At 39.0% G+C, this 14304-nt stretch overlaps 1 protein-coding gene across 1 annotated transcript; it reads left to right on the plus strand.

Moving 5' to 3' along the window:
- Positions 1-8617: 8617 nt before the first annotated feature.
- On the plus strand, positions 8618-13892 carry LOC107573714 (uncharacterized). Its single transcript, XM_016260159.1, has 2 exons — positions 8618-9247; positions 11824-13892. The coding sequence occupies exons 1-2, from the start codon at positions 8846-8848 to the stop codon at positions 13408-13410; spliced, it is 1989 nt and encodes a 662-aa protein (XP_016115645.1). The 5' UTR covers positions 8618-8845; the 3' UTR covers positions 13411-13892.
- Positions 13893-14304: the final 412 nt, after the last annotated feature.

Below are 14304 nucleotides of genomic sequence, written 5' to 3' on the forward strand. Positions count from 1 at the left end.
AAAAACAACAACATATAGATTAAATAAACAATTCAGTTATTTAACAATAAATTGGTATTATCTCAATCTCTGAGTCTCAGAATGTATCTATCCCATCTAACACAGATCGTTCTCAGAACTTTTGCTAACATTCTGGCATTCTGTTCAATGTTTTTGGTTTTAATAATGTTTTAAAAACGTTAACGCAAAAACATATTTTGGTGTTAAAGGGGTCATATGATGCGATTTAAATTTTTTAAGCGTTACAAGCTCTTGGTGCATAAAGAAGGTCTGTAAAGTTACAAAGACTAAAGTCTCAAATCCAAAGAGATATTCTTTATAAAAGTTAAGAGTCAACCACACCCTCCTAAAACGGCTCGTTCTAACACGCCCCCACATATCTATGTCACGATGTGGGAAGATTTACATAACGCCACCCAAATGTTCACGCAAAAAAAGAAGGCATAAATTTATTCTAGCTGTAGTATTGTTGTTGCCGCCGCCGCCATGTCGTGAAGATGCTGTGTGTTTCGTTGTGAAAGCGAAACTACTTTGTTTGGTCTTTCAAAAGAGGACACGACTAGAAATCAGTGGTTAAGTTGTATTTACAACACTGTTCCAGAACACTTCAACCCAAATATTCAGATGTGTCCAGCGCATTTTATGGAGGACTGTTTCCTCCATAAGGTTACGATAGTAACCGGAGACGTTCCCTCTCGAGCTTTCACGAGTCATCACGGAGACATTTCTCCGTTATGGGAACGATATTCAATCCTTCCGTGAGAGAGGCTTACGAGCAGCCTGTACAAGTCACATACTCAGCGAAGATAGAACACACAATTCCCACAACCAATAGCGATGCTTGCTAGGCGGGCTCGCAGCCGATAGGTGGAGACAAGCCAATGAGCGTCTAAGGCCCAGGTATACGAAATTTGCATATCTGGTCAGTGATAACGTATGCTGCGCTGAGAAACAGGGCAGAAGCAACAACAGCCACATTATTGTGAGGGGGGGCTGCACAGAGATAACGGTGTTAAGCAGCAGTATAACACATAAGATGATGATGGTACACCAATCGAATTAGACATTGAATAGCAGGAGCTGCACTGAGTGCAGGGCAGACAACAGTAACAATAGCATATAGGGCTGCGCAGAGTAGTTACTGTGCGAGGCAGCAAACACGCATGTATAGAGGTAGCATAAACGTGAATCAGTCTATCACTCTATCACACCGAGTAACCAGCGCGATATTCCCGGAACAGTTTTCCACGCGCTCAAGGACTGACATAGCGGTTTTAGCCTTTTTCCTTGGTCGTTGGATGCGCCGGTGAGTGCTGCGCAGCTATAACATGTGTGAGCAGCGGCTCTGCACCGCTCTGAGGTGGGGCAAGCAGCGCTACATTGACTGAGCGAGGAGGAAAGAGCTCTTTTGTGCACATGTATGCATTTTTTAATGATCCCACACACACATCAAACACAATTTTGAGACAGCTTTGGGGCTGGGCCAATTGTGTAGGCTACTCTTCCCTCCTCTCCAGGCTGTCAGGACGACGGCTTGGCAGCTGACGGTGGGCGGGAGCCTCTTCCCGGGTCCCTTTACTCTTTTCTCCGCACATCCGGGTCTTGGCTGCAGTGGTCGTGGGCCTGGTGTCCCTGCACTGCGATGAGCCGTGCGCCAAAGAAAACCTCGATCTCGCGTCATAACAAGACTCATTGCTTGCATGACGCGCATTTTAACCGGTGTGGGCGGCGGCATCTGCGCCTGTCACTACAGACTGTGAATGGCTATACGACCTAGTTAAGCACCACTTCGTAGGGGCGTGAATAACTGACGTAATAGTTCAGCGAAATCTGGAAGGCTGATAAGACGCGCGCCTGGGCATCAGGTGGCTCCTCGCCTTTGCACGCTTTTCCAAGCAGGGGCATCAGGTGACTCCTTGCCTTCGTGCGCTTTTCCAAGCAGGGGCATCAGGTGACTCCTTGCCTTCGTGCGCTTTTCCAAGCAGGGGCATCAGGTGACTCCTTGCCTTTGCACGCTTTTCCAAGCAGGGGCATCAGGTGGCTCCTCGTCTTTGCACGCTTTTCCAAGCAGGGGCATCAGGTGACTCCTTGCCTTCGTGCGCTTTTCCAAGCAGGGGCATCAGGTGACTCCTTGCCTTCGTGCGCTTTTCCAAGCAGGGGCATCAGGTGAGTTGTCGCCGCACTGATGAGGGGCTGGTATCGTGTGAATGAGTGAGGAGCCAGTGATTTTGCTTTGCACACGGCAGAACAGCGCTCCCAGGCGGGGAGCTGCACACTTTTTAGACAGTGGGTCGTGCGGTATCTGCGGCGACATGAGAACCCTTAGCTCCAGTATCTACACTCGGCTCTCCGCTCCGCCATGGAAGGGGGATGTGAGAAGCCGGGCTGATGTCCTGCAGTTTCTATGGGTGAGAGGAATGCGGACATTTTGTCGGCATGAGTCCTTATGGTCCACCACTGATAGAGGGCAGACGGACTCATCTGGCATCTGAAGAAAAATGTCATACTCACCTGAACGCTGCAGAGGAGCGGCAATCCAGGCACCGCCCTCTGATGAGCGAACCTTAAGTGAGCTGTAATAGTTTATAAGCCATATTCTTAGGTTATTCAGCAAAGTGAAGGAGAAGATTCTGACATAATTGTCGCGTGCACCGCATTTTATACTGCCTCTCGAGCGCGTCAGTATTTGCATGCGATTTGCATACTTCGCGACAATTGGCCAGTCATTTGGACTGGCGTGAGCCAATAGGACTTCAGGAAAGGTTGGAAGGGAAGGAGTTCCCATAACGGAGAAATGTCTCTGTGATGTCTCATGAAAGCTCGAGAGGGAACGTTAGGATCCCGCTCTAGATTACTCGCGGAATGTTTTTCGAGTCACTCGCGCGAATAAAAACAGCGCGATCAACCATGGTGAAGATAACTAAAATCGCTGTTTTGTACCTGTTATCAAAAAGTCCCAAATACAATAGAAAGCCAAATGCCGAGGGGTCTGGGTTCACAGCACCATCCAGAGGAGCATGAGTAAAGTTAGGATCCTGTATTAATGTGTGTGTTACATTTTACTACTGTACATAGTCACTGTTATTACTATTATTTTTATTATTGATAGCAGCATCTCTGTAGCCATGCTAATAAAATACTGAAATAATGCTCTCTTCTATTGTCTGATTCAACTGGACCTGTCAAGAACATCTTCACTGATTGGCTTGCTCGAGACCGCGTCATGCGAATTTTCCACTTGAGTTGAAATTTGTGAACTTGCGCGAAAGACGCGATTGAGGCGAATATCGTGCGTTCCGCGTCATTCGCGTCGCCCGGCGCGAATTCGCCTCTATTCGCGTCTTTGCGTTGCTCTCTACTCGCGCGAATAATTACATTCGCGTCTGGTGTGAACACACTCGCTGCGTCCGAAATCGCATACTGCTTAGTAGGTACTACATTTAAATTTGAACGTACTACTCGACCGTTAAAACAGTACGTTCTATATAGTATGAATGCGAGTAGTTTTCGAATATGACGCCTCCTCTCGCGTGGCCTCATGGGATAGTAAAGTGTCCATCCTATGCATGCTATGGAATTCGGGCGGAAGTAGTAGGTCATCCGGGTACTTCTCGCCTACTGTTTTTCGAATACTATGAATTCGGACATACTACTCGCCTCGCATACTGTTTTTCGCCTGCTATATAGTATGGAAGTATGCGATTTCGGACGCAGCGACTGTTAGTCCGCTAGACCGAAAGTGCACATGAAGTGTTCCATTTGGGACAGGGCCTTTGTCACTTTGTTTTTCAGAAGGGTGCTTGGTTCGAGCGCCCCCTGAATGTTGAGACAGAACGAGTTAAATAGGTGGTACTGCACATTTAATCGCCGACGCCCTTTCGGTCTCCCCTGCCCCTCCGAAGGTCTGTGTATGCCACTGCAGTATACCACAACAGCCACAACAGCGCAATTGAGCGCTGTTGTTTGCTTCAATCACAGATTAGATTTGTGTATGTTACATACATTAAATAGATCATGTATGTGAGTGTAATTATCATTACAATACTTTATTTATTTGCTATTATTTTATTTGCTTATTTCTGTTTCAGAACCACGCCCATGCTTGCAATGTAACACTCTTATTTGGACATTGTATGGCCATACTGCTAAAGTTCAGTTAAATACCGCAGGTTCAGTCTGTATTCTAATCACAGACACCTGGGAGTGACTACAGGATCCACGCAGACTCAATCAAGTCATTCAAATAGACTTTTACATGCAGTCGTTTAATTCTGAATATCGTAAGTTAATTTTGTTGGACTGATGCATTTTTTGAATTTATGCATTTGAATAGATCACATTTGATTAAATAGAAAAGTAAATTAAGTTAAAAGATGCATCAGTTATCAGAGTCAGAGACAATCCCATTATTCTATGCAGTACTTACCTGGTATTGAATCACTTCCTCCCATTTGTAATGTTGTGTCGTTTGAACAGAGTAATGTGAAGAATCACAGAACTATATTTACTGTCTTGTGCTCCTGAAGGATGTGCAGGTGTGATGTGATGGCAGCTCTGGTCAGAGGGTATATTTATACATGCAGGTCTAACTTTCAGTTTCACTTTAAATAACAGATTGGAAAGGAAAGGAAGCTCTCATGATTATAATGGGTGCAGGTCAGCATTTTCTCTGAATAATTACATTTCCCAAAACAACTGTTTTGATAGAAAACTTGGAATATAGCATTATGGAGTTATACCTTCATGTGTTTTTTCTTTGCAGATCTATTAGATTCATTGGTTCAAGTGTTTACAATGTTTTTGTGTTCTGTGATGGCAGCTCATATCTGAGGCTATATTTATCTATATTCCCTGTAGTAACATTATTTTCCATAGTTACCTTAAAAAATGAAAACACAGAACTAAACATGCAGATTATTATGACCAATAATATGTTATATATTTTCTAAATAAATCTTGCCTATAAATGTCTTGGTCATATTTCAATTCAAAATCAAAAGAAAAAATATTATTGGCATTTTACACATACATGCATAGCATATTATTTGCATAAGTTGATATATGTCACTAAAATACTTGTATAACATGTCTGATTGACAGAGCCAAGGTAATAAAAAATAACAAGAACAAAATTGAAATTATACAAATAAAAGGATTCTTTATTATGGTAATTTTGAAATGGGACAAGTTAAAAAGAAATTAGGACTGTATGGAGAAAGTATGGTAATTGTATGGAGAAATTATATGAAAGTGAGAAGTAAAAAATTATTTATAAAAAATTACTGTTTTTGAATCATTCACCAAATAAGCATTTCTTCCTTAAAGCCCTGTGAAATCAAATAATGCAATGAATCTCAATGAATTACTGAGTGCAGCAAGAAAACACTTGGAATTAAGCTGATTTAATCCTTAAAAAATTATCTCCATGTTTTTTTTTTTTGTTGTTTTTTTTGTCGCACTGTATTTTAAAATGTTTAAAACCAAGTAATGATTCATAAAAAAGACTCAATGTGAAATAAATCTCATCTCATCTCTCTCCCTCTCTCTGCTGTTTCGATCATGGATGGTTTTCCTATAAAGCACATGACTTTCAGAAAATGGGTGCTGGCTACAGTATAAATATCTAATGATCCATTCTTCAAGTTTTTCTGGACAGCTGAAGAAAGACGGACTGTATAACTAGATCTATTTTACTGAATTATGATCATAAACTGAATTATGTCTGATCACTGGACTTTATTAATGCATTTTTAAAGACTAGATTAAGGACATAATATTTTATACACATTGCATAAGCAATATGTGTATTGAATGCTAACACTATTGCTCTTCACATAGACTTTAAATTTAATAATAAATTTAGCAATAAGTTGGAGAGAGAGAGAGAGAGAGAGAGGACCGCATTAACATTCACTGACATCAAGTTTCAGATTTATTCTAGTTGTTTTGAAATGAATTATTTCCCAACAGTTGACCTATTTGAATTAACAGTATTAAATAAAATGGGGTAGAGGTGGGGGAAGAGGTTGATGGGGTTGGTATAAAATAATGTTTTAAATAAAATAAAGTTCAGTGTCTTGCTCAAGGGGAGCTCAGTCGTGGTTGCTGAAGGTGGATGAGAGAGCTGTTCATTCACTCCCCCCATCTACATTTCCTGCGTGTACTGAGACTCGAACCTGCGACCTTCGAGAAGTCCAACTCTAAACATTAGGCCACATAATTTAATTAAAGTTCCGCAGGTAATCGAGCAGGGTGGGTCACTGCTTCTTCTCATATTCCTAATGGACACACAAAAACAGAAAGGGAGAAACACAGAATCTTGGAGAGCGGGTCGGATGCTGATTCATGATGCTGAGAGGATGGAGCTCGGTCTGTGTCTCGTGATTTATGAAGGACCCGACTGCAGCCTGCAGAGAGGGGCGGGGCTATCCATGGGTGCCATTCTGTGTGCCAATGAGAGTAGAAAAGGGGCGGGGCGACATGTGTAGCTCCTCCCTCTGCAGACTGCTGTCAGATCCTTCTAGAATCGCGACACACAGACCAAGCTCCCACTCAAACACTGCTGCTTTTTTTTCTTACCGGTTTTATGGGTTTTCTCCCATTGTGGAATGCTAATTTGCTTATTTAATTATTATAAAGTAATATATTGTGTTATAAATTATAAGAGAAAAGGACCAAAACCCGGCATTGACTTCATGGATAAATTCTCAAGGATAACATACTTTGCAAGAACATTTTTTATGCAATATATTTTATCAATAAAAACAAAGTAACACAAAATAATCTTAAGCAACATTATACACAAAGTGATAAAGTAGTCTGTTCCATACACATACAATTACTCCATGTAACATTTACTGTCAAAAATGGAAATAAAATGTTGAATTGTATTTGGAAACACTAAGGTCCGTGTGAGAAATTACAAGTGCACAATGCACATACTAAATATTGCAAATAAATAAAAGTGAGACTAACTATGCACAAGTTATTCAGGAAAAAAAGCCTTTGTATACTCTTTTATAGTCTTTGGATTCCTCTTTTGTAATGCACATTATAAAATGAACATCAGAGCCCTCTGAAAGTTGAAAAACAAAACTCTAAACTAAGGTCTTTTCATGTAATTTCTCTAGTCTATTTGATAAACTATTTTTAACATAATTTTTATTGGCTTTCTCTGACTTCAAAACCTTCAAACTTCAAGCTTTGCAATGCCATTTTTAAACTTTCAGACCTGGTTTTGAAAAGCCAACATCAAAGTTTGTCATCAAACTTTACTCATCTAGTTTAATTTGTATTTTATTTAGCAACACATTTGCTTTGTCAGCTAGACTCCTCATTCATGCACCCAGTCGTGACAGAAACCCAACTGTCTTCAAAAGGGTAGGACTATGTTATTATGCACTGTAAACTGTGACTCTGTATTTACTTGTTTTGTTTATTTGACATTTAGACAACCCATTCAGTTATGATTTAAATGGTAAATTATGCTTCATTTAGTTTAACAAAACAAAAATAGATATAGTAAAAATCTACAGATAAAAGTGTCAATTTATGAAAGTCTGTAAGTAAAGTAGCTTGGGCTGAATTGGCAAGTCTCCTTAAAGGTGCCATAGAATGCATTGATACAATATTTTAACTTGTTCTCTGATTTCTACATTGAAGGTATGTGGCTTAGGTAAGGGCAAACAATCTCCAGAAACGGTTTTACATGTCCATTTACAACCCTAGGATTTGTCCCTAGAATGAAATGCTCTGTTTTTACCTTATTTGGAAGGGTCATGAATAATAAAGTTGAGCTCTGCTCTGATTGGCTGTTTCACAGTGCGGCTCATTTCAGTAGCTCACACAGCAGGAAGGAAACACAGGTAAAATATATATTTCAATACTGCCTCTCGCAGTTATATCGTTGGGTAATTATACTGTATATAAAATGCGGGCATCAGGGAGCCGCTATTAATATGCGGGGCATTGAAACTGCTTTTGAATGCATGATCGCTTATACTTTAGTGATGTGACGCGCCTCAGAGCCATGAACAAGAATCTCATCAAATTTTATGAGATTGCTAGATAACATCACTGTGGAAAGTAATTTCAGCATGTTTGCATGATATCAAAATTTGGCTTTTGGCACAACACCAGCCACTGGTATCTTGGTATCTCGCCCAGATTCGCATTGCATTAGTAAAATATACATTAAATATAAATATAACTGACTTTCTTTCTTTCTCATGGAATGTAAAATCTCACATTTGATGATTTGTACGTCATTTACACATGACCATATTTACTGTTGTTGTGTTTTCTGTGCTTTACATTAAGAAAAGCAACTTAATTAAAGATGGGTATCCTGCTTGATAAAATCTGCAAACAAGTACAGACAATTTGAAACAATCTGACCCATATAGAAAAATGACCTTCAGTGAGAGAGACAAAAACAAACCCCATAAAATCATTCTGCTGGTGGGAGAAACAGGAACTGGAAAAACAACCCTGATCAATGTGATGATCAACCACATGTTGGGTGTTCAGAGAAAAGACAAGGTTTGACCCGTTTCAACACAACCCATGTGATGATCATAAACTCCACTCTTTTACAACACTTACCTGGAAGAGACTATCGTGCTATTTCTCCTTTGTCAGAACTCAATTCTCGCTTGAGAAAAGAGAAAGAAATCAGCGATCACTGAAGACCGAAGAGAACAAGAATTTAACAAGGATTTATGAGATGGGAAGTTTGTTTCTGATCAGACAGCAGATCTTTGTGAATCTCATGGTTATTCATTTTTGAAACGATCGAACAGAAACTGAGAGTAAAGGTCAGACTGCTGGAGCTCGAACAGAGAAAATGGCTTCTCTACATGTGTTTGCTGAAGAGCTTTCTTGTCCTGTGTGCTGTGAAATCTTCAAGACTCCTGTTCTTCTGTCATGTAGTCACAGTGTCTGTAAAGAGTGTCTTCATCAGTTCTGGAGGACTAAAGAAACTCAGGAGTGTCCTGTCTGCAGGAGAAGATCCTCAAAACCCGAACATCCACTTAATCTTGCGTTGCAAAACCTGTGTGAATCGTTCCTGAAGGAGAGAAATGAGAGCCGTTCATCAGGATCTGAGGAGATCTGCAGTTTACACAGTGAGAAACTCAAACTCTTCTGTCTGGAGGACAAACAGCCGGTGTGTGTGGAGTGTGTTACTTCTCAACAACACATCAATCACACATTCAGACCCATCAGTGAAGCTGTTCCATCATATACGGTAAAAGGGATTTATTTCTGAGGAATAAAGCTTGTCATAAACATGCACATTTCTCAGTACCATTTTACTTATGTGTTTTATATAAATGAACATATTACAGAAATCTCTGATGTTTTAGATTTTTAATTTAAAATTCTAAGAGGAGCACTATCACTGATGTTCTTACCCAATAAAATTATAGAAAACATTAAAGGAGAGATTGAGAAAACCGGACAACACAACAAGCTAAGACTTGATTCTTTTGACATATTTACAAATTTAATTCCAACAGCTGATTTGGCAATCCCATTGACTAGCACTCACCTTCCACAATTTTAGCAAATTAGCTCTGGCGAACACAGACAATGTGATTAGTATTCATGAGCCCAACATCCTGTTAGCATGACAGGGTAAAGCTTTATAATAACTAATTAAATATAATGCTTAACAGATCATTAGTTAATATATATTCACATAGCTAGAAATATGAGATAATGTGCTTGTTAATGTTTACTAATAAACTTATTAAACATTACCTAATTATCAACAGATAATTATTTCATGTAAAAGAAAATCCTTACAAATGTTATTAAACTTTCAATTCATTCTGAAAATCTACAAATTATTTTGACATGTTATACAATGATTAAAAACTTTTGTTCATGTACAACACTTTTGCTGCTATTGGTGTGTGATACGGTAACGTTAGAGTCAGGTTTGGTGGTATAGGTAGGTTTACGGGTTGGGTACAGGATGCACAGGATTACATTACTATCAGGGAACAAGGTTCAATCTGTTTATTACATTGTTCTGATAAATGAACAAGAGTTTTCTTGAAACATTTATTTGTTTTCTGCTGATGTATGATTCAAGGAATACCCTGTTTAATGATGTACTACTAATATAAGTGTTGAGGCTATAAAAACATGTTTTGCACCCAAATTACAATGTGCGTTATGTCTTTAAGAAGCATTTAGCTAAACTTAACTAACCACCCTTTACATTGTTACAGCAGCTAAAAGTCCAATGCCCATAAACATCCTAAAAGATCAGTAATCATTTATAAACATTTACAGATGATGAATAGTTTCAACTTTAGACTGAGTACTGCAAAAACATGCACAAATCATTAATAAATGATTTATAAAGATGTGTATATCGGGTGAATTCAGGTCATTTGGGGCACATTTTGCCATCGAGATGACTGCTCATAAAGGTAGCCTATGATTAGTAGACATTTATAAACATTTACATTTAAAGTTGAATGACATTTATAGGCATTTCAATTTACAAAAAAATGATCTGTTAAACATAGAAAATGTTTAATAAGTAAACATGAACAAACACATGATCTCATATTTCTAGCTATTTGAATGTATATTAATTAATGATCTGTTAAGTATGCCTTTGCCTTTTGCTGTGAAAAAATGCTCTATCTCACACAGAGACAAGCAGAGTGATACAAATAGTGAACAGCAACCTGTTGATACTAGTGAAATATCAGCACTTCCTGGAAAGCCTCTCAGCCAATCAGATTCGAGGAGTGTAACGAACGAGGTGTAGTGACAACCGAGTTGAGGATCCAAATGCAGGCTTTATTTGTAAACGTGGTCAGACAGGCAGGGTCCAGCACCAGCAAACAATAATATCCCAGGCAAAGACAAAGAGTAATCCGTAAACAGGCAATGGTCAGGGCAGGCAGCAAAACAATCATAAAAACCAGATAAACAGTCCAAGATCCAAAATACACAAAGGCAAGGCAAGGCAAGGCAAGGCAAAACAAGGAAACACGGGCAGGATAACAGAAACTAGGAATTGAACGAGGCGTAGTGACAACCGAGTTGAGGATCCAAATGCAGGCTTTATTTGTAAACGTGGTCAGACAGGCAGGGTCCAGTACCAGCAAACAATAATATCCCAGGCAAAGACAAAGAGTAATCCGTAAACAGGCAATGGTCAGGGCAGGCAGCAAAACAATCATAAAAACCAGATAAACAGTCCAAGATCCAAAATACACAAAGGCAAGGCAAGGCAAGGCAAGGCAAAACAAGGAAACACGGGCAGGATAACAGAAACTAGGAATCATTACAGGCTAAACAATCACCAGCAAAGGGTTCGAGTGTGTGTGCATCTTTTAAAGTCCTTCTAATGTGAGACAGCTGTGAACTGATGATGAGAACTAATGAGTGACAGGTGATGCAATAGATGATGAGTCCGGCAAAGGATTATGGGGAATGTAGTCCAGGGTGAATGGCAAAAGTCAGGGATGGAGTGCCCACTGGTGGAGCTCAAGGGCACTCCAGTTGGTGATCGTGACACGGAGAGGGGATAAAAACTTTAAAGCACAACCACTATAATTCAACAATTAGAAAATTACATTTAATATTTAAGGGGGAAGAGACGAATACAAATAAATATATAATGCTTGCCTTTTCTGGGTGGAGTTATGTGAAAGGGCCTTTATTGTTAGGGATGTTTATGTTTATCATTTGATTATGATTTATAAATATAACATTGTTCACCATTTATACATGTTCATCTATATTTATTTATTTATTTGTTTGTTTGTTTTTTATTGTGTATTGCTTTTTATACAGAACATAAATGATCTCATCAAGAAAAGCATCTTAATTAAAGATGGAAATCCTGCTCGATACCGTCTGCAAACAAGGAGAGACAATTTGAAATTCTCTGAATCTTGTAGAAAAATTACCTTTGGAGAGAGAAATAAAGACAAACGAAAGAAAAGCAAAAAAGACAAAACCATTCTACTGGTGGGAGAAACAGGAACAGGAAAAACAACCCTGATCAACACGATGGTCAACTACATGTTGGGTGTTCAGAGAGAAGACAAGGTTTGGTTTGAGATCACAGATGATCAGAGCGACCGAACATCAGTTCACAGTCAGACCTCCAGCATCACTGTTTATGGGTTTTATCTACAAGAGAGTCTGATCCATTTAACAATCATCGACACTCCAGGATATGGAGACACACGTGGAGTTAAGAAAGATAAAGAGATCGGTGAGAGTTTGCTCAGTTTAAGTAAATCTGAAGAAGAGATTCATGAAATACATGCAGTGTGTCTGGTGATTAATTCAACCCAAAATCGACTCTCTGACAGACAAATATACATATTTGATGCTGTTCAGTCTTTATTTGGAAGAGATATTGCTGACAACATCATCTTGCTCCTCACACACTCAGATGGATTGCGTCCTAAAAATGCCCTGAGGGCTGTTAAAGAGGCTAACATCAAGTGTGCAGTAAATGAGCAGAATCAGCCCGTGTTTTTCCTGTTTAACAATTGTCAGACAGACGCTGCTGATGAAGAAGATGCTGAAGATACTGAAGAACATGAACAGAGGCTGGATCAATCATTTAATCTCAGCTTTGGAGGAATGAAACGATTGTTCGAGATTCTTGACACACTACAACCAAAATCACTGAAGATGACTCGAGATGTGCTGCAGAAACGGAAGCAGCTGGAGGCAAATGTCTCCAATTTACGATCACGAGTTCAAATGATGGAACTAAAGCAGAATGAGCTGAAACAAACTCAAGCAGCTGTGGAGCAGAACAAGCAAGATGTCAAAGCAAACAAGAACTTTGAGTATGAAGTTGAAGTGCCCTACAAAGAATGGGTTGATATTGATCCTTCTAAAGCCAGGGCGGCGATGTGCTGCACCGTCTGTGAGGAGAACTGTCATTATCCAGGATGCTGGTGGACCAGTGATCTCTCGTGGTGCAGTTCGATGAGAAAGAATCACTGTACAGTGTGCACTAATAAATGCCACTACACCAAACACATCAAATCAGCAAAAATATATGAAACAAAAACAAAGAAGAAGACGAGGACATATGAAGATTTAAAGAAGAAATATGAAGACAAAATTGGTGTGTCTTTGGTCAAGATGCTGGAAGAAGAACTGCAAGAATTAGAGAAAGAGAAAATAAAGCTGGTGATGGAAGCTTTCGGCTGTGTGGAAAGTCTGGAGAAGATCGCACTCAAGACTGATTCTGTGTTCACACTTCAGCACATTGATGTTCTGATTGAGAAGCTGAAGGAAATCAACGAGTCTGAAAAGGCCAAAACACTGGAAGATATCAAGAAGAGAGCAGGAGACGTAAAGCATGGAGCATTGAATTACTTAACAGGATTCTTTAAAAATAAACTCAAATAATGCCTCAGCTCAAATCATGATGAAAGTCTGAAAACAGCATCCTGAACATATTTTTGCTTCTTTCAATAGCATGACCTTAATATGATGTAAAGTGTGATTGTAATCGCAGTGTTTTATGAATGTAAAAAATTTTCTATCATCATGCTTGCTTTTATTTCCCTCATTTGTAAGTTGCTTTGAATAACCTGCATCCGCTTAAGTAATTGATGCAAAATACTGCAGCGATTACTATAATTATTTTCCTGCAGTGAAGCAGAAATTGACAGCAGCATAATGTAAACAGCTTCTACTGTGAGATACTGTTTAAAATACTGCAATAATATTGTGAAAGAATATAGTTATTTATCATAAGATGATGTGCATGTAATCATGATCACTATAGGCTGTTTAGAGACAGATTTAGCTGTATTCATTCATATTAATAAGCGCTGCCATCTAGAGGCCATATGAGAAAATATGAAATGCTATCACTTGTATTACACTTAGGCTACATAAATAAATTCATTAAACGAGCAGTTTTGTTTTGGCTCTGTGTTTTATCTGTGTTCATTCAACTGCAAAATACTACAGTAAGAGTCTAATATTATTATTGTTTTTCTTTAAGACACATTTCCTTAAATCTCTAACACATTTCTAAAACACTTAATTGTAAACTTTGACCTGAAATGACTCACAATGAATGACTCAAATGCACACAATAATCCAAAAATAATCATGACATCACAGAATGAATATGGCTTTTCATAACAATTTCTTCAAGTTTAGAATTTTGCAACACAATTCTACTGTCATCACCATGAATGACAGGAAATATGCAGAATATAAAGAATACTGACAAACTGTAAACAATTGCTAAATGTACAGTTTTAATTTTGTGCTTACAGTAGCTGTTGT

The sequence above is a fragment of the Sinocyclocheilus grahami genome, unplaced genomic scaffold, assembly GCF_001515645.1.
Source record: "Sinocyclocheilus grahami isolate Dianchi unplaced genomic scaffold, SAMN03320097.WGS_v1.1 scaffold2013.1, whole genome shotgun sequence".
NCBI classification, from domain to species: domain Eukaryota; kingdom Metazoa; phylum Chordata; class Actinopteri; order Cypriniformes; family Cyprinidae; genus Sinocyclocheilus; species Sinocyclocheilus grahami.

What these genes read in the sequence shown, in the direction of transcription:
- LOC107573714 (XM_016260159.1), top strand. Translation starts at nt 8,846, where the DNA reads ATGGCTTCTCTACATGTGTTTGCTGAAGAGCTTTCTTGTCCTGTGTGC. An exon ending in AAGCTGTTCCATCATATACG is followed by an intron (nt 9,248 to 11,823) that starts GTAAAAGGGATT and finishes CTTTTTATACAG; the next exon opens with AACATAAATGATCTCATCAA.